Below are 21,687 nucleotides of genomic sequence, written 5' to 3'. Positions count from 1 at the left end.
GTCAGTCTCTTTCTTCTCAAGTTGTGATTGGCTGTTGATTGGGTTCGTAACAAAGTCAGTCCCATACAGTGGGGCTTTCCCATGAATGGCAGATATCTATGGGCAGTCCGCATAGTTTGGTTGACGTTTAGCAGTCGGCCGGTGATGGTATCGCCATAGATATAATAGATAATGTTTATGTATTTATGTATGGGTATCACTGGTTAACTGCAGGTAACGAGAAGACTTACTGAAGATGAGTTTCTTAAATATAAAAATCAACTTAATACATACAAAATGAATAAATAAGTAATCTAACTATTTGTCATAAGAAAAACTAAACTTTGCAGACCTATTTCTACAATATTATCAATAGGCTTATATTCAGTTGCCATAACTAACATGTGTTATAGACTATATTAATGGATTTTTCTTTAGTTAAAAAAATATAGTATGTACACATAATTTCAATCTTTCAGTTGGCTGAGGTGGGCTAGCCATATGTACCCTACTTTATATTCAGGTTGATGTATAATAAATTAATGTGGCACATTTTAGAATAATAATCTTTTCTGGATTATAATTTTGACCTGCGGGATATGATCATCATAGTTAATAAAATATGTATACATCCTTGACGTGGAACTATACTACAACACCATATATCTTATCTTTCCTCTATTATATTGTGAAAAAGAAAACACTGATCAAGTAAAAATTCTAATATTGGGTTATTCTTAAGGCTCAAGGTTTTCTTTATTAGGTAGGCTACATTTGTTGTGCAGACAGGATTCCAGAGCAACAACAACATCATACAAAAGCAACTCAAATGAGGACTAGTAATAGGTTTGTTTGTTTATTTATTTAATAAGATCCATTAATTTTGTGTATTAAACAGTAGCTATTTAGGGTCTTGATATCTTCTATGACAGTATAACATTAGCTAGATTACACATACACATCCTTAACATTAACTGGCAGTACAACAAAACACTTGTCATAACCAATACAACACGACAACTCTAACTCAAAAACTATCCATTGCATACAGTAGCTCTAGTATTTGTCTCTCTGTTAGCTTAGAAATAACAGAACATGGCAACTAAATCACAAGAAAATGTGGATCAATTGCTCTAAAACCATGATATATTTTAAGGCAATCAAAAAGATGTATATGATAATGTGTATAGTATTCTAAACTATTTATTGTACAAATAAATACAATCTTGTCTTTTGTCAAAACATTGTAGCCTATTACTTTCTGAAATCAAAAAGCATGGTGATACAATAGTAGTACTTGTAGTAATAGTTATGGTAGTTGTTGGGATTATGCATGAACCACCCAAACCTGGTCCCAAGATAAGTGGATAGATTGTGTGTCTTTGAGTGAACTCTGAAAAGTGTTGTTGAATCTATGCAGAAAAGACAGACACATTATAAGAAAATATCATTTTTATTATAAAAATGTTTTATAATAAATAACCACAGTATATAAATATTTATGAAGCCCTTTGTTGACTCAACACACAATCAGAAGACAAGTCTTGGTTCAAGTCGTGTCATCTCCTCAACTTCCTCCGAACTGAGATCATTGTTTCTCAACCTGCAGCATAATATAGTAGGACACAACACAATCAGTCACATGCACAGAGTTTATAAACAGAAACAACAGTAAAATGTTATCTCTGCAAAGAAACTAGTACATGTGTCAGGCATTGCTACGCATCCAAAACAATCCACGTGTAGGTTATTTTCCAACTTCAAAACAGTCAAACGTTTGTGTTTGTGATTTCATGGCCTCATTAACATCACATACCATATCGATTTAACACAAGTGTTATGTTCAAGGGCTTGAATCAGACGTTCCACTCCTGGTCGAGTTATGCAGTTCTCTGTCAACCTTTTATATAAAGTGGAGAGAAGGTAGAGCATATTAATATGCTGTTTGTTCTTATTCATTTAATCAGCCATTCACATTTCATAACTCTTGTCAATGCAAACCACTTGTTTCCAACACCTACCAAAGCTCTTCCAGTGATGTGCTGTTCTTTATCATGTTAGCAAGTGCACAGGCTCCCACACTGCCTACACCATTTCCAACCAGGCTGCAAGTTGCATAGTATTGCATGTTGCATGTTATGTTCAAGCAAAGACAGAAAGACTTATTTCTTATTTGCCAAAATGTCCAGAGATGCATAGATTTGGCATCTTGAAAACAGTTTATACAGTTGTGGTCAAGATGCAACCAAAATTGTATATTTATGTCATACATTTTGTACTATGTCTTGGGTTCACCAAAGCAAATATTACCTCAGCCACACCAGAGTTTTGCTGCTCTCTAGAGCTTTGGCAAGAGCCTCTGCTCCTGTATCACCTATCTTGTTGCCCCAAAGCCTGAGAATAAGAAGAAAGAATTAGAAATCCACTGCAGATAAGATGTTTTTAATTTTACAGAAAGACTTTTACCCTAAAAACTGCAGAGAATTATTAACTTGTAGTCCATCTGCCAGCTGTATTGCTCCTTGTGCTGTTATATTATTGTTTCCGAGCCTGAAAAATAATGAGGAGGTACATTTGTAACTCCTTCAACACTACACAGATTTTATATAACACATACTCAATGTTCCAGATAAGAAATCTGAACTTATTAAATACACCATGTGTTGACCTCAGGGAAAGGAAATCTTGCTTGGTCTTTAGAAGATGAGAAAAGTGCTGGGTGCAAGCATCAGTTAGCCTATTGTTGAAGAGACTGGAAAGAATCACAATGACTTTAAAATGTTATCCATGACATGCAATTTGTAACTTCATAATTTTGATTTTTACATTGACAGGCCTTACGCAATCTTCCGGAAGTGTTCACACTGGACACCTTTAGCAATAAGTTTGCAGATCCCCTCATCTGAAATGTCATTATTCCTGAGGCTGATCAATGAGAGGTAGAAGATTATCAAGCTTGCATTGTATCTCTAAGAAATAAAAACAAATGTTAATTTTAAACTTTAATTGATAGATGGTAGCGAGAATTTAATCATTTCATACTTACTACAGGGAATTGCAAATGTGCAAGCAGGGAAGAAGCTGCTCCACTCCAACATCGCCCACAGAGTTGTTGTCCAGCTGAAGGCCTACAGGGCTACTTAAATGCTGGAGAACATAGGAAAGTGCAGTACACTCTACTGGACCAATGTTACAGTAGGTTAGCTTCAAGTGGTCCACCTCTAGTTTACTCATGGCCTCTTTAGCAATCCTGCTCTCCTGCATCTCATAAATGCATTTGACAAGCCAGACGAAGCCTGGCATTGCGTGCATGCTCTTCTTCTCTCCTTCTACAGCTTGAGGGATGGACTTAAAGTGTTTCTGCATACCTTTGGAAAGGCATTTAGACACCTGTCTGCTCCTCTTCTCCAATACAGCACTTTGGCAGCAGGGGATCCACAGACTTTGATGGCGCCTGGACAGCAGTCCTGACACAAAGGTGGCTGTGATATTCCAATTAGGTGTTTCAGCTGCAGTTTCTCCCTCTAAAACTAGCTCTTGTTTCTCAGAGGAAGGCAAACAGGCCATAAAGCATATGCTGGTCTTGCTTATCTCCTTCATGTCCTTCAACTCAAAAAGTTTTTGGATAACTGAATGGTTTATGTTATTTGACAAAACAATGTAAAGTGCTGCAAAGAAACACTGCAGAGTCACATGAAGGAATTCATAGTGTTTACTGTCGGCAGATGACATCCCTTTACTTTGTACGAGAAAGCCCAAGCAGATATCCTTCTCAGTTACACCACATGTCTCTAAATCTGTGCCTGAGAAGATGTAACAGCTGGCTCCAATCCCATCAAAGGCAAGTTGGCCTAAATGACGGACTGTTTCTTGGTGTTCCTGAAGCCAGCCAGATCTGATGGTGGTGGAGCTTTGACGCTGAAGGAAGTGCTGTAAGGTCATGAGGTAGACATCTGTGATGGTTTGTGGGCTTCCCTCTCCACATCCTAGCAGCTCTTTGTGACACTGTGAGACAATCCAGCAGAGGACTGGACTGTGACACAGTCCAAGCAAAGCAGTGTTTGTCTGTAGGGATGCCAAAACCTTTGCTGCCACAATCGGATCACTGTGATGCTTCCTCACAAAACAGTCAATCCCACTTGGTGAAAAACCTTTCAGAAAGACCTCTTTGCGAAGATATTTCTTTAACATTGGGCCCACCACCTCTGGGCGACTGGTTACCAGTTTCCTTACTCCCTTCATTAGGGAACCCTGGATTAAGTTGAATATTAATATATTAATAGGTGCACGCTGCGTGGGGCAGCAGAGCCTGTGCTCATCGGAAAAGCTTTGCTTGAGCTCATCCAGGCCATCAAAAGTGAAGAGGACAAGATGTGGATGATCCTGAATGAACTGGAAAATCTCCTCCTGCTCCCGGTCTGGCCAACAACAGTGTTGAAACAGCAATTCTTGGACAGACAGTTCTCTGTCCTCAGAATTTAAACCACGGCAGCAGAATGGAAACAGAAGAAGAAAGTCCTGGAGGGCTGCCCCCCGAGCCCAAAGCAAATGCAGCCTCTGGAGTAAGGTGCTCTTCCCACTACCTGCCACTCCAGACACAAGCACTGTATCAGCCTCCTCGTTCATTGTACCCACCATGCCAACAATGTCCTCCAGACCCAAAGGTCCATTGAAATCAACACAGTCATGAGCTAATTCCAGCTGGCTTTCAGTGTAGATGTCATCCAGAGGCATATGGCTGGTCCCTCCATAAGTACTGAGAAAGCAGGACTGAGCTGACAAAGAACTGCTGAGCTTCTTCTGATATCTAACAAATTCTAACAGAAGAAATACAAATTAGGTCAACTGAAAAGGGATCTAAGTGGAACTGCAAAATTGTAAGCTATGTCATTTCAGTTCTTTTGTAACACCTTACCAATATCATTTCCTATTTTATTTGAATACTGACATACCTTGAGGAAGAGTCTTTTCCCCCTGGTTTTGAGGCAATCCAAATTCTTGTTTTTGCTGAATGTACTTCAGCAGAACATTCACAGCTGATTCTCCTTTTGATCGAACATGATCAAGCAAATGCCTTGCCTGTTTGACATGTGAATGGCACAGGAGTCATTAATATGATTCTAATATTTGGTTAAAGTTGGAAAATTTGATGAAAAGACTGGTAACTAGTTACCTGGTTGTATCTCATTTGTTCAATCTATCCAAATTTAAAATCTTAAAAAACATGTTACAGAAGTGTATGTGAGAGACTATTACTTGGTCAGTCTGAATATCTTTGTATAATAGTGACCTTTAGAAGTGTTACCAGGAGAATTTTTTTTTAGCTGTACTGTTTTCTGTGTTTTGCCAAGCTAATCTAACAGGCTGCTGGTGGTAGCTCTGTATTTACATTATAGACATGAGAGTTCATGCACTATCCTAAAACACAAAACCTGAACTACCTCACTGTTTATAGAACGTTGGCCATTACTGTACCTGCTGAGAAGGGGTGTATACAGGAAGCTGGACTTCATTGCAGTCTGCTGGGGTGAAGTGCCCAGATGTAACAAGAGCCTTTATAGCATCATCAATGTTGCCTTGGAGCTCACTGACAAGGATTGGTCTTCCAGTCAAAAGAGTTTGAGCAGAAATGCTCTCGTGTTCATCTTCTCCATTTGAATTTAGGAAGCATCCAGAAAATGAGAAGTTTAGTCCCTGCTCTACAGGTAGGACCTGTTTTAGAGTGGCGAGGAAGAGTTTGCAGGTATCCACACCCTTCGTATAAACCAGGTCAAGCAACTGCCTGGCTTTGGTATACAGCTCTCTCCCTATTACCTGTATGTTCTGGTAGTCCTCCCACGTAAGCTCTCCTTGGGCCAGAAGAATGTCCAGAATTTGTTCCAGAAATTCGGCTGACCCGCTGCTGCACAGTGCATGCAATATTTGTGTCCGTTGTTTCAGCACAAGCTCCTGAGCACACATGCTTTTTCCTGTCTGCGAGCATACACAGGGACATGTTTATACATGTGCAGCTGCTTCCTTTACCACAAACTGGAACGGCCAAAACACACTTCATCATATAGCCACAAGTCACCAGGGGTTCTGTCTTACTTGTTAAATGATCTAACACCATAGCTTTTCTTTTGTGTTTTGTTTTCATGTTACAAACTCATTGAACTCATGTACAAACACATCAGATTCATTTAACATAAATCAGCTATAAATCCATTAAACACAAAGTAACACCATTGTTTGGTTATGACTTACGTTTGAGCCTCCGCAACCGAGAACTGTCCACCCTCCATCTGTCAGTTTGGCGAAGAGAGAGTTATTACAGAGGCATTTAGACTTGCCTCTTCCTCATTCCTGGTCGAAAGTGAAAGCTTCTCTGCTACTTGCCCTGAGAAATACTTCTGCCACTAAGCCCCTCCTGTAAAATAGGGATTAAAAAGAAAATTAACAATGTGTATTTAAAGTATTTCTAATGGGCCCATGGGTTTTACTTGCCAATAAAATTAATCATTAACAAAACTCAAACACCAACCGGATTGACCTGTATCCCTCTTACACTGCACTGTAAGACTACAGTCACAATATTGCAATGGTTTGCTAAGGTCCCTATTTATAAAACAAAAAGCATATTTTACAGTTTATTGCTGGTATTCAAAGGAAATGGTGTCTTATTTGCCAAACGTCATATCAATTGTTTGCAAATTGATGTGATGACATAGAGGTACAGCAGTTAGCAACACCATAAGCAGACATTTTAGATTATAAAAGCAGAAGTCTTTATCTTAAAATAGATCTGTTAATTTGACACATTCAATGGCTCCAACATCTGTTGTCATACAATGTTGTGTGACACATCTCATCGGTAAACATTTAAACCACCACAAGGCTTATGTAAATTTTAGTTCCGCTTCTGATACACTTCAACCACACTTGCTTATTAAGAAGTTAAAAGACTGACAGGTTATTTCTTGTATTGTTAAATTGTAACATTCTATTTCAACATATAGGTTCCATCAGGTAAAGGCAAACAGCTCTTTGTCAGCACCAAACATTGATTGTAGCACCAGTGGGCCTCACGGTTGTGTTAACTTGCCCGTCCTCTTTACATTGTACATTATTAATGTAAAAGCAGTTAGCCTTATAAACATTGCACAAAAAGTAAGGACATTTGTGTTTGGTAGATTATTTTTCCATTTAACAATCCTTCTTGGTAATAAATCTTATACCATGGTGATCTCACTTCTGCTGTCTGTAAATATATCACATTTTTTGAAGAGTCTCCGTTTCCCACATGTCAGATAAAAACCATTCAAAAAATAAGCCCCAAAAGAAATGTAAGCCTAACATTAACTTAAAGGGGTTTAAATCAAACAAGGAGCTAGCTGATAATTGTAATAGTTACTATCTCAGGTTTCACACAAGTTGATCAGTCAAAAGATTGAAAACATCCTTTTCTCCACAACTACAAATACATGTGCATGATGTCAGGAATATTCGCTGTAAAACTAAAACAAACAACAGCCCTTGTCCTGATAAGATAAGTTCTAAGATGCTTTTTAAACATGTTGAAGGGCCAGGGACACATATACATTCGCTGTTTTTAGATTTTTCCTATGCTTTTAACACAACTCAGCCCTTAATTTAGCTCACAAACTGACCTCTTATTTTAACCTGTGTCCTGGCACTGTTGGAATTTAGACGTTTTGGTGGACAGATTTCAGACAGTGTGAGAGCAAACAGCTCTGTGTCAGATATGATGTTCTCCTCCACTGGTTCCCCACAGGGCTGTGTCCTCTCACCAATTGTTTACATCCTGAATACAGACGACTGCAGACATTCCCATCCAGAAAGAAACCTTCTGAAGTTTGCATATGATACAGTCATTGTGAGTCTGTTACAGGGGGAGGAAACAGAACCTGGACCAGTGGTGGATGATTTTATTGAGTGGCGTGATCATTCCTTTTAAAATCTAAACATCAGTAAAACCATGGACATGAGAATATATTTTGGAAGGAAGCCAAATCTCCATTGATATCCTTTCTGTAATAACTGTAGAACAGTTATTACATTTATTGTTTATGCAGTTTGAAGAAAAGCACAGCGTTCCTACGTTACTTAACTGATTTTTCCCCACACAAGTTGAAAACCCCGTTATTTCCCTTTTAAATAGTGCCACATTTTTAAATATCATGCATTTGTGGGAGGAGCACTTTTTTGTGTTTATTTACATCATCAAATTCTCTGATGACACTATTATTATATTCTTACTTTTAAGTGTTGACAGTCCTGTGTACAGTACCACAATGACATCTCCTCTTTAAGGACTTGTTTGACATCCAGCACATTATTTCTAATCTGAACAAAACTAAAGAAAAACATCTGATATTGAACAACTATGTGATTGAGCAGGTGTGCGTGAATAAATTCATATGAACAACAAACTCAACTGGTGTGCCCGTGTTGATCACCTGTATGCCTGGCTGCCTCAGAGATTACACATTCTTCACAGTCTCACAGTAGATATAACAGCTGTTAACAGTTGTTTAAAGGATCAGTCAAAGTAAAAAATGAACAATGTGTATATAAAGTATATCCAATCTAATATAGAGAGTTGTTACAATTACATTGGAGAGAGGAGCTGGTTTTCAACGATAGTCAGAGTTTTGGGTGTATTTTGGTCATGCAACCACATGGTGGAACTCTTGCATAAAGAAACCCAAACAGGTCTGTTTACAAAGCAAGGCAAACGGTTGCTTCTTTCTTTCTTCTCCTTTTTGACACAAATCTTTCTTCTCCTTTTTTGATTATGTGTTCCTTTTTATATCTCATAGGCTGAGTTTGTCTCTTGTTCCCCTTGCATTCTTTTCTGTCAATATTTTTGAAAGGGCAAGAATGTTGCATGTTGACCAGGCAGAAAGTGAGGGCGAGTGTGGTGCTGTAGCTCCCAGGCCAGCTTAGAGAAAGAGCAGTGACAGCATGCTAGAGGAGTATTTGAAGGAGAAGGAAGCTAGATAGGCAGAAATAGAAAACGAGAGGTCACAGAATGATGATGTCACACTTTTTCTTTTGAGTTTGGCTCCTGCAATAAGGCGCCTGTACCAAGAAAGACAATCATGGGTCAAAATATAGACGCAAGAGTTGTGCCATGAGGCGGAGTTTGGTGCTGTGTATTCGTCACAGCAGTTCCCAAATTTAACTTTTCTTTAGTTGTGTAGCGTTATTTAAATATTCATGTTATGTTTTATTTATTATTCCATTCATCAATCTTTTTTATTGTTGTCATTAATTGTTTCCATATATTATTCTTGTTTATTGAAAATACTTATTGTAAGTATTTATAAATTACAATTGTTATTAATTCTGATTTATTGTTCTAATCTATTAAATACTGATTAACTGAAACAACATCCTGTGTGCATTGACTGAAAAACAAGTGGTAAGGTAAGACACGTAGCTTTTTATTATTCCTATTTACAAATCACAGTCTAAACTTTGAACCGTTGCTAAACATATTTACAGAAAGGTATGCACATGAGAAAAACAATGAAAGGCATTTCATTTCATGTTTGAATATTTAAATTTAAATAAAAGGGAAAATGTTTATGGAGTATTGTGGGAGTCTGTGGGGACTTTGGTGGTGAGTGGTCTGGGGTTGCTGCAGGTCACCCAAAGCTCTGTCTCCCTTCAAGGTTCTTTATTTGTCAATTCCAAAATATGTCAGACATACAGTGAAATCGAAATTACGTTTCCCCTCTCCCCACGGTGCAATGTAGATAAAAAAGGTACGGTAAATAAAATAAAACAAGGTAGGCAATCTCTTGTAAACAGCCTTTAGATTGTGCCACTGTTTGTCTGTGCACTCTTTGAGGGACAGGTTCTAAAAGGTGGACACCAGCTCAAAGAACATTTTTAATTATGTAAAACTATCTATCAAAGGATTTCAATGATGCTTTGTAAGTTAGGGTTAGGGTTAGAAGAACCAGTGCATATAGGGAAGGACTTTTTCTGTTTTCTCCTATACAACAATACTCCATTCCATCTTCTGCACTCCTTCTTTGATTATCAGAGTGTATAGATTCTGTACAGCCCAGCTTCTCTAACCAGGTTATTATTATTCATTTTACATAAATGTTTTGTAAATGTCCCATTTTAATGCTCTTTTAAATTTGAGAGTTACAAGTGGCTCTCATACACATGGACTAACATTCTTTATTGTTTTGATGCATTGTAACTCCACCAGAGCCAGTCTAGAGATGGTGGAACTAAAAGCCCTGGAGTACGTGCACACTAAAGAGCGCCAAAAACAAATAGAACAGGGTTTCAATACTGATAATTACGAACTAATGTTGCAAAAACATAAACAGAAGCAAAAAGTTAAAGACCAGGAAAGACAAGAGAGACTGAGAATGGAACAAAGCGATAGAGAGATGGTGAGACAGAAGGAAATCGAGGATCGGACGCAGCAAATAGAGATAGCAGGGTTTTAACCTTTTATTCTATTGGATCAACTTAAAAAAATGCAGCAAGACTTTAAACTGGAATACTTAATTTAATCAATGCACTTTTTTAGATTAAGCAAGGTTTGCGTCAACCTGCGTCATGAGGCGGGAATGCGCTGTAACACTGCGCATGCGTCTGTCACGAGCCCACTGTAACTGAAGCGATGAGTCTGCAATTTGAGAGACGATCGGACATTTTTCAAGTATACTCCTCATAGCGTTCCTGAATTTTACACTGGTAAGTGAAAACTACAAGACATTACATGACAGTGAGGGGAAAAAACTAGTGGAAAATCGCAACCCAAATTTATTTTACTTTTCAATCAATCTGTTTTATTTATTGACAGCATTTGAAAAAAGCTCCACAACCCAATTTTGGCTCCCAAACCACCATTATAATAAGTCTGTATTCATGTCAAATGTGTTTTCCCTCTAAATTAATTTAGCTTTTGCAAGAAACAACTTTGATCTGCTCAATTTATCCACACACAGACACAAGCGAGCAGCTGTACATTAACATTATTAAAACAAAGCTGATTCTGTTTCAAACCCGCATAAATAACTGAATATCTGTTCAAGTACAACTGGTGAACTCCTATAAATAATGGAATATCGAGTGGGAATTTTTGAAATGCGAGTCATTGAAAAATTAAGCAGATTAAATTTGTTGCAGAAACAAATTTAGAAGAAAAAACACATTAGATATAAATACCACGTTTACTGTAATTTAAACATAATACATTATATTAAAAGGTACTCTATGTCATTGTATATGTGTATTTTTCATCTCTCTTATCACAGGTTTCCTGTTGTTCATGCATGTGGAAATGCAAAGAATGTGGCAAGCTATACCCAAGAATAGTGCAGCTTCTTAAACACCACAGACTTGATCACCTGCATTATGGGAGGGGTCATGCCTTTTTGACTCACTGGCCAAGGTGAGTCCTCAGCCTTTTTTTGATCATGGCCATTTTGTGTAAATTTACATCCAATGTGAAGCTACAAGCAAACTAAAGGGCACTACCATAAGCCTGCTATTGTTAGCCTGCTAGTGTTGCTCCCCAGACCTGGCCTAGGGGTGCCAGGGAGGAGAGTTTCTTAAACCTTTATAAAAATACAAAGTGGCAATAAAGTTTAGCTGTTCAGCTCGGCTGCAGGATTTATTCTCTTATTACACTAATTAAACACAACCTTTCTGTAACTAGTATTACATTTACATTAGACAATACGTGAACCTCAGTAGCTGTCTTTACTTGAATTACTCAAACTACACATCACAAACCTACAAACATCAAACGTCCATATTTGCTCTCTGTATGATTTCTGAATCCTTAGTTTAACAAAACAAAAACCTTTAATGTGCCTAAATATGTTCACATGCTCCATAATGTCACCATGCATAAGCACCAGGTGCGCTAGCCCAGCATGCTAGTGTAAAGCTTCACATCTCTATTTCTCTCACAGGTAACTGTAAAAATACTCGACTTCAAACATTATATTCTTACTGATGTTGGGTCCAGCCAGGATGACAAAGTTCAGACTGTGTCCCTTTGGAGAACTATGAGAAAAGACTCTTATTCCCAGCATGCCTTGCAGGTACTCCCAGAATGCTTTGCCACACCTAACACATAGGTGTGAAGTTTGGGAGGGATAAAACCGGTTGTCTCCCCTTGTTCTTCCTCTTCCACACGTCGTCTGGAGACGTCCGGAGATACTCCTCTGCATCCTTTTTCACAGCACACTTCTCTTTGTTCAAAAGTTTTGGCGCGCAGCTAACCCAAGGCCTTACTTTCATTTTAGCTTAAAACAATACTTACTTAAATTAATTATGTACATTTTTTTTCAACCCTTTACACTAGCGCAACAATGCAGCTCAAGTTTTGGTTTCATGCTGGTGCTCAAGGGCGACATCTACTGGATCAAAACATTTCATATTTGTTTAAAGTTAGAGGAGATTTCCCCATGCTATTGTCTTGTCACTTTTGATGAATACTTTTATTGTGGAGTTGAGAAAAAAAAATTACGTGTATATATATATATATATATATATATATATATATATATATATATATATATATATTATAAAAGTTAAGCTGTATTTCTAACATACTGATTTTTTGCTAAATATGCAGAACATTGAGGCTGAAGACCTGGAGCAGTCGACCCTGGTAAGTTTCATCATTGAGAAAGAGGATCCTCCCAAAGAAATCAAAATTGTCATCGAAGGATCAACAGTCATGAGCGACCTGCACTCAGTTCCAGTAGCTTTTGCCATGTTGTTTGGTCTGATTTATGCACTGAATCTGAAGTATCCAAAAACACTCCAAAAGACCTTTGAGTTTGTGCAGAAAGTCCTGATGGAACTTGACAGGAAAAAAATGTCCCCAAAACTCCTCAGATTAAGCACCCAGAGTAGATGGTCTTCATGCACTGAAGTGCACCGTTATGAGTCAATGGACACTCCCAATAATAAGAAAAACTGGATGGCAAATAGACAGCTTTTCTTACTTATTTGAACTGAATAAGGCCTTTTTGTTGCATTACATGCTGTGAAATATTATTAGTATACTGGCATATACAAGTCTGGCTTTAGTCTTCTGTTAGAAAGACTGCAGCAATCCAGGAGTTTCTTCAACAGTCTTTGATTGTATTCCAAAATGATACAAATATCTCTTTGCAGGTTAATGTGGTTTTCTAAAGGAAATAATACAAGGAAACAAATGCACCGTCAATCAAAAGCTGTTTACAATCAAACATAAATAGATCACGTGCAGTAAAACTGAAAATCACAGGCATACATATGACCAAACAATACAGAATAATGTCCAGCAGAGGTCTCCCTAGTACACAGAACACAGCACGTGTTACCAAAGATAGTGCTAAATTGACAATATGACAAATAGCGATTTGTTAACATGAATATAACACTGTGGCAAACGCCAACAACCTGAAGGTCACACCCTACATAAATGGAGACAAAGGTCTGGGTAGTCCTGACGAAAACAGCAACAAACCACCTGTTTGGATCGCAGCACAACTCTGAATTCGGATGTAATAAAATACTAGAACTTTTAGTCCTCAAAATCACTTGACAGAAGAGAATTACATAAGTACTTTCTATTTCTTCACCACATACGTAGATAGGTCATCTTGTGCCTCAGATATACTTCTTGGTTTGCACAGAATTCCGACAACTTTACAACTTCTGATCCCATAAATAAAAACATGCTATACACAGTTCTATAAAAAATGTACAGGCTATACTACAGTATCAGTTCTTTTTTGATAAACTGAGTATGAAAGTGTCGTCCTGTCCCACAGTATAGTAGTCAGTTCATCTCTTTGTTCATTTGATAATTGCTGCCCAGCATGAAATACCATTGTCCACTCAAGTCAAGTTTTACATGACAATAAATAATGGTACAGCTCAAGGTGGGATTAATCCTCTTCTTTCATTTTTTCTATTCACGTATCAAAAGCGCATGTGGTGTGCTCAGCATTGGGCCAGGTGCACTGATGGATTGTATCGCACATCTCATCTGCAACAAGTTAGGGAGAAAATTCACCTGTATACAAATTTTAACATGACATTTTATTCTAGGATTTAGGTGAATTTATTTATCGATAATATGATTGTAGGTGAATTTCATTTGGTATCAAACAAAGAGCAGTATAGTATAATACACATCATCATAGAAATACTGCTGTAGTCATCTGTACAAGTGATCTGGGAGCATTGGGGCTCCATCTTTATAGTGAGCAATCTTAAAAAATAAACCCAAATGTATTTAATAATATTATTAATAAAAATATTAATATTTATTGATTGATACAGGGCCAAACTGGCCCTTTAAGATTCCTTGAAGGTAGGGTTAGCATGATTTTGAAATTAGTATTCCCTTAGTGCTCGCTTTACACCCAACCCCCTCCCCTTGGTACTCTCTAAAAAAAGCCACACCTCTCACTTACATACACAAGCGCTGTTGGTCCAGAAGCGGAAATGAAAAAACATGTTTATATTTATAAATGAATATAAAGTAAATATTTAATGTATAAATCAGTTGGATAGTAGAGATAATAGCAGTTGCTATTTGAGATAATTAAGTAAATGATTAAGAAGGATTGTCAAATTCTGTAAATGAATTTTAACTGTGCATTTAAAGCTATGTGGGTAATTTTGAAGAAACCAACAGAGGAAAGTTAGATTTTAAAGGTGTTCAGAGGGGGACAAATTTCAAAGCTTACACATAAACATACAAATAAACACATTTGCTGCCTGACTTGTGCAGTAGTTGTGGTCATAGTGTTGCTCTGACTAAGGGCCCACTCACACAAGGCCCAGTTTCCCAATACGGTGCCCAAGCATGATTGTCCCACCTCCCCGCTGGCCTGCACTCCCATTACTTCAGGCCTGTATTATTATTGTTCTGGTTGGGCCTTTAGATTGAGCTTGAGATAGTGTTAACAGACACTAAATGCTTTGGAAAGTGTATTGCTCAAACCTCATGATAATAAGTAGATTAATTGGAATGTATGGATGATTGACAATTACAAACATATACATCTACACAAGCAATAAGAGCTTTTTGTTTACTTCCAGGGTGTTAAAGCCCAGAAAACAATAACACCCACTTTAACAACCAGATTAAAAAAACAGCTTTTAGTCATACAGAACATTAACAAGCTGCTCCGTAGTTCCACTGAGACAAAGGGTTGTCACATAAGGGTAAATGAAGCAGTGCTTAAGCAGTAATTTTCAAGCCTTAGGGTGACTGAGCTTATACATAAAAATTTTTGGAGCGTAATTAGAAAAGGCATCCAAAGAAAAAAAGAGAAAAGCCTCTGTTTCCAACAGAGGCTGTGGCATCTCTTTCAGAGGGAGCACGTGTGCATGACAATGTAAGTATGGGTATGTGTGTCAATTAGGATTTGATTGACAAGAAGATTAAAGCTCACATCTAAGAGCCCTCTTTTTTCAGTGGCAAACAAGTAGAAGTCGTCTGGTCTCCAACGCCTCCCAAAAGTTTGGGGTGCTGAGCTCAAGGTTAACGCAGGCACCCCGCTGAGTGTGCGCTGTCTGAGATGGGTCCTACTTGTTGGACATTCATTATCAAACTCTGTTTGCTCCTTTCATCTGCAGCTCTCTGCAGCACTCAACGTAAACTACAGAGGCACCTTGCAGCTTGACATCTCTCCATTCACTCTGTACCTTAAACAGCATGCTGCCACATCAAAGAGCTGCGGCTGCCTTTGATGTTGCAAAAAGAAAGAGCTCCAATGATCTACTAAAAACCAATGCAACTTTCTGGAGTTTTGTTTTATTCATTTGCTATCTCCAGAAGTCTGGAGTCAGTCTCTGGAAGTCCAGACTGCAGATTTGTAATTTGGAAAAGTTTGAAATCTGCTCTTTAGAAGATCACAAAATAAAGTGAAAAGAAAGTTCACTTAGTTTTACTTCACAGAAATGGGTTGTGCATGTCCAATCGGAGGTGTTGTATTACAAAATAGGATCCATCTTGTCACTTTAAACACACTTGTGAAATCATCAAAGAATGAAAATGAAAGCATGGATATGATCGATTTGGTATATTTTACCAGTTCAAGCCAATCTTTTCTTGCCTGTCTGTGGTTCTCAGTCCTTACAATCAATGAAAAGACTAAATAGTTAAAGCAACAAGTGTTGCCTGGTTGTGTTTTTATGTTTGGGGGAATTCAGATGAACTGTTCAATCATTGTGCCAAAGAAGCAAAATATCTAAAAAGGGAAAAGCCATTTAAATGTAACATTTGAGGCAAATGGTTACCAGGTTGGGCTTGCTGAACTCTGTAGCACTTTGTTAGCTTGTTTCCTAATTGAATGAACTTGACAATAATTAGAGTGTTTTATTTTTGCCCTTTTCTGCCCACATTAAAGCCTGCCATGCCAATTAGCTTTAATTCTCCCTTTACCCTCTTTCTTTTCATCCACTTGAGAAGGAAGGAACCAGCATATTGCGGTCATTTGCATTATCCAAAGTGAATCTGCTTTGAAGTTGTGAGATTCTGAAAGAAAAAGGATCCACTTATCCCACATGAAAAAATTTTCAAAGCTCATAAATTCAGTGGAACAGATGTACATTATCGTTGGATTTGCCTTTTTTCTCTCGTCTTTGCTCCTGTATTGGTAATAGACTGCCTCATGTCCTTCTCATCCTTAGTGTTTAGCATGTTGCCTTTATGGAAGCTTGCATCCTGCTGTGCCAATCCACACTTCAAAGCGTTCCGTCTATCCGCTAGAAACAAAGCACTGAGAACATATTATGGCAGTCTCTCATTTCTGCATATTTAAGTCAATAGCATTGTCTTTTCTGCCTGTGGCAAAACAGAGACAGGCTGTATTTCTACCCAAGAAGACCATTTCCTCCAACCAGCTTTACCCAACACAAATACAACACAGTACATATGGACAGGGAAAATTTATCCCAGGCTTTCCAAACCTTGGGCTCATGACCATAGGGTCAACCGAAATGTGTATTTATTGATCAATAACAAATGTATTGTATATTAAAAATATATGAAAAACAGGCTACTGTGGACCATAGCCAATGTCAACACAAGAAACTTACAAAGTCTTTGTCCATCTGTCATCCATTTTCCAGAAATGTCATCCCAGCCTTTCTTCCTTTCCACAATAATACACACGAAAGAGCCTAAATGTGCTCTAAAATTAATAGCAATGTATGAGTGTCTGTTCCAAACCAACATACTGTTATGCTGTAGGCCACTGACCTATACTCTAAAATGTTATCAGTAAGTTAAAGGTGTGCTTCAGTCAGTTAAAGGGGTGTAATGGCAGCTCTGTGCTTCCTGTCTTAGCTAAAAATTCTGTCACCAGCTCAACATGCCAGTACCCACTGCGGGGATCTTTTGGCTTAACTTTCTACTGCGGAAGTCAATAGTTAAAAGGTTGTGCCTATCTTGTTCCTGCAACACCATAGCACAATGTGAAATCATGTTACAGACACAAAGTAGGCGTTGTGACGGCTAAGCTTCTTCCTGTTGCTGTTGCTGAATTACATCGTGTAAAGGACTTGAGACAGCACTAATGGTCAGGGACAGAAGGCTGAGGCTGTTTTCCAGAATATGAAGAGGCACAGTGAAGGCAAGCAGGATTGGCAACTCGTAATGATTCCTATGAATTATGCTGGAAAGTCTTATAGAAATGACAAAAATCAGGCAACAAATGAGTGAGCATTAGAGCCTTAAATACTGGCTTGGTTGCATGTGGGAGACAGCTGTGCACACGTGAGGAGAGTTACATCTCGTTTTTACAGCACTCAAGTGGACAAAACAAATACAGTTTTACAGTTTACAGTGAACTTACAAGAACATCGGTAGAAATGTCATGTTTTATTGTAGGCCACTCTAGAAGATTTTTCTTTAGAACTCAAACGCAAACTTCAGTCTGAACTTGTAAAAACATGTTTCAAAGCCCTCACTCTTTTATCTGACTTACAGCATTAAAAGTCCTGCACCAAAGAGATTGAGCAGCAGAGACAGGCTTACTGATGAGAGCAAGGACACTGCTGTCCTTTCAAAAGGCATGAATGCATTATCCAACCGTTACTCTGTACCCGAGAACAAAATCTCCATGAACACCAAGGCTATTACCAACATATGTGAGGAGCTGAAAGGAGAGCAGATCAAAGTCAAAGTAAAAAGACAAGAAATGCAAAAAGTTTTTTTTTTAAAAACAGCTGTTAATATCATGATCCATTTTACACTCGCTCATCAACGGTCAGGGACGATAGCCAAAATATAGTCATTTATTGGAAGGTGCCATTTACCTTTCTGAGCAGTAAATGATAAAACATGCTACAACAGCCTATATGATTCTTTTCTTTCCTCCCCTCCTCCTTCACCTCCTCCCCTCCTCCTTCACCTCCTTGGGATATGAACAAGTCCTATGAGCTGAAACTCTTTCCTGTTACGACTACACGATACTTAACCAAAGTTTTCGGTAATAATGAAGGTTTTTCTTTGTAATTCAGCTGTGGTTTATCCCCCATCACCTTGTACACCATAATGGGAAGGCTAGAGTTGTTTTTAACTGCTCATTTCACTACCAGCAAGCTTCTCTCAACAACAACCTGCTTCCTGGACCTACACTAGGTTCATCATTGCTAGGTGTGCTACTCAGGTTCAGGGAACATGCCGTCGCAATCAGAGGAGACATTTGTGCCATGTTCCACCAGGTGCAGCTCCTCCCTGAGGACCGGCCATTGCTTCGTTTTTTGTGGCGTGATGGGGAAAAGGAGCGAACCCCCGACATCTATGAGTGGCGTGTACTGCCTTTTGGGACTACCTGTAGCCCGTGCTGTGCTACCTATGCACTGCAGCGTCATGTAAAGGATCACAGCAAAGGAAATGAAGAGATCGTTAACTCTGTGCTTCTAGCCTTCTATGTAGATAACTGCCTTCAGTCTCTGCAGTCTTTAGACGAAGCCAGAAAGCTCATTGATCAGATGAGAACTCTTCTCGCTGGTGGGGGCTTCGACATCAGACAGTGGGCCAGTAACATACCTGAGGTCATTGCTCACCTGCCAACAGAAGCCAAGTCCGCAGGATGTGAACTATGGTTGACTGCAAACAAGATTGACCCTCAAGAATCAACCCTGGGTCTTCTGTGGCATTGCAGTTCTGACACACTGGGATACAAAAATCGAGTCATTCCAGTAACTGCGCCCACCTTGAGGTACATATACAGAGTTCTTGCAAGCCAATACGACCCGATAGGCTACATAATACCCTATACAACTAGAGCCAAAGTCCTGGTTCAAGCACTCTGGAAGAAGGAAAGAGGTTGGGACGAGCCAGTCGTAGACGAACTCCTCCCTGTGTGGCAGGCATGGGAACGTGAGTTGCCACAATTGCAAAACATCAGTCTACCACGGTGTTACATATCAGATGGTCATGTCAGCACACCTGTCGAACTACACATCTTCTCTGATGCATCAGGGAGAGCTTATGGCTCTGTGGCTTATTTAAGGGTTGAAGACAACCAGGGCAGAGTTCAAGTGTCCTTTGTGATAGCTAGGTCTCGTGTAGCCCCTAAAAAACAGCTCTCCATACCTCATCTTGAGCTCTGTGCTGCCCTTGCCGGAGCACAGTTAGCAAAGGTCCTGCAAACGGAACTGACCATGACACTACGGCAAACAACACTGTGGACAGATTCTACTACTGTTCTACATTGGATCCAGTCAGAATCTCAGCAATACAAAGTGTTTGTTGGGACTCGAATCGCAGAGATTCAGGAGCTTGTTGGAGCCGACGGCTGGAGATACGTCCCCTCTGAAGAGAACCCTGCTGATGATATCACAAGGGGGAAATCGCTGCTGGATCTAACTAAGCCTAACCGCTGGACGCAGGGCCCAGCATTCCTTCATCAGTCCCCTGTTGACTGGCCAGCTCACCCCACAGTGGTTCCTATACAAACAGAGGAGACGCGTAACACTACATTCTGTGGCAACATCACAGCAACAGGCCCCATGGTTCCAGATCCCACACAGTTTAACTCATGGTCTGAACTATTGAATGCCACCCATCAGTCATTGCACGGGGCGGCTGCTCCAACTATGACTGCTTCCAGCCGGCTCGAGACAGAGGTTGAGGTTTTAGAAAGGTCACAACAGCAGAGTTTTCCTGCTGCACTACAGTCTGGTAAGCCTCTTAGCCATACTAGCCGTTTGCTCCCTCTATCACCTGTTTATGACAAAGCCTTGGGTTTAATCAGAGTTGGAGGCAGACTGAGAAAGGCCGACATGCTGAAAGAGGATGACATACACCCCATAGTTCTTGCACCAGACCACCATGTTACGAAGCTATTGGTAAAGGATTATGACAACCGTCTTTTACATCCAGGTCCTGACCGTGTATTTGCAGAAATACGAAGGACATATTGGATACTTCGTGGTCGGCAAGTGATCAAAAAACACCAGCATGACTGTGTAGAGTGTCGTAAGTGGCGCAGCAAACCCCTTGTTCCAAAGATGGCAGATCTTCCATCCGCAAGGCTACGTATCGGCCAACCTCCATACTGGTCTACTGGAGTTGACTGCTTTGGCCCTTACACAGTGAAGCTAGGACGCCGGCAGGAGAAACGATGGGGTATAATATTTAAATGCCTCACTACACGATGTGTGCACTAAGACCTTTTGTGCAGCATGGACACAGACTCCTTTTTGCTTGCACTAAGACGATTTGTGGCTCGAAGAGGAAAGCCATATGAGATCATCTGTGACAGAGGGACCAACTTTCGGGGAGGAGACCGTGAGTTACAAGAAGCCTTTTCTGCACTCGAACCATCGATACAGCAACAGCTTGCTGAACAAAACATTAGCTTCAAATTCAATCCACCGCTTGCTCCACATTTCGGCGGTGCATGGGAAAGAGAGATCAAATCAGCCAAGGCTTCCCTTCAAGTAGTCCTGAAAAATCAAACAGTTCCCGAAGAGGTCCTGATGACAGTTCTTGTAGAGGTTGAGGGGATTCTCAACTCAAAGCCCCTTGGTTATGCTACATCTGATGTTGCTGATCCGGACCCTATTACACCAAATCTGCTGCTTATGGGGCGGCGAGATGCCTCCTTGCCACAAGCAGTGTACGGCAACAGTGATCTGCTTGGGCGTCGTTGCTGGAAACACAGCCAGGTACTTGCTGACCATTTCTGGGTTAAGTTTACCCGTAACTACCTTCCTACTCTTCAGCTTCGTCGGAAGTGGCTCACATCCAACCCAGACCTCACCACAGACCAAGTGGTCATGATTGTTGACCCGCAGTTGCCGAGAGCTCTATGGCCAGTTGGGCGTGTCACCAAAGTGATCCCAAGCGATGATGGCAAGATACGGTCGGCTGAAGTGAACATAAAAGGAACAATCTACACCCGTCCTGTGGTCAAGCTCATCCCACTCCCTGCAATGCCTGATGAGTGACGGCCACCGCGATCTCCAGCAGGGACATTTGGAGGATTACAAACTCACTCCGTGTCTTTGGGGGCGGCTGTGCAAATTTCCCTGTTCCGCGATGCTGGCTTTCGCGAGATTGTCATTGAACGCACCTCGAGGATCATGATGTCATTGTCATGCGCATCCGACCTGCTCCGTTCAGAGTTGTGCTGCGATGCAAACAGGTGGTTTGTTGCTGTTGTTGTCGGACTTTCCAGCAGTCGTGCGTCTATAAAA

General features: G+C 39.8%; 1 protein-coding gene across 1 annotated transcript; it reads right to left on the bottom strand.

Annotated features, from left to right (window-relative positions):
- Positions 1-1,413: 1,413 nt before the first annotated feature.
- On the bottom strand, positions 1,414-6,345 carry nod2 (nucleotide-binding oligomerization domain containing 2). Its single transcript, XM_079339604.1, has 11 exons — positions 6,226-6,345; positions 5,455-5,952; positions 4,932-5,058; positions 3,026-4,796; positions 2,821-2,904; positions 2,648-2,731; positions 2,446-2,529; positions 2,290-2,373; positions 2,001-2,084; positions 1,796-1,879; positions 1,414-1,582 (listed from the first exon to the last, which is right to left on the bottom strand). The coding sequence occupies exons 2-11, from the start codon at positions 5,938-5,940 to the stop codon at positions 1,510-1,512; spliced, it is 2,961 nt and encodes a 986-aa protein (XP_079195730.1). The 5' UTR covers positions 5,941-5,952; positions 6,226-6,345; the 3' UTR covers positions 1,414-1,509.
- Between the last annotated feature and the right edge of the window lie 15,342 nt (positions 6,346-21,687).

The sequence above is a fragment of the Symphodus melops genome (assembly GCF_947650265.1).
Source record: "Symphodus melops genome assembly, chromosome: 3".
Taxonomy (NCBI): Eukaryota; Metazoa; Chordata; class Actinopteri; order Labriformes; family Labridae; genus Symphodus; species Symphodus melops.
This window is presented reverse-complemented; position numbering and strand designations above follow the sequence as displayed.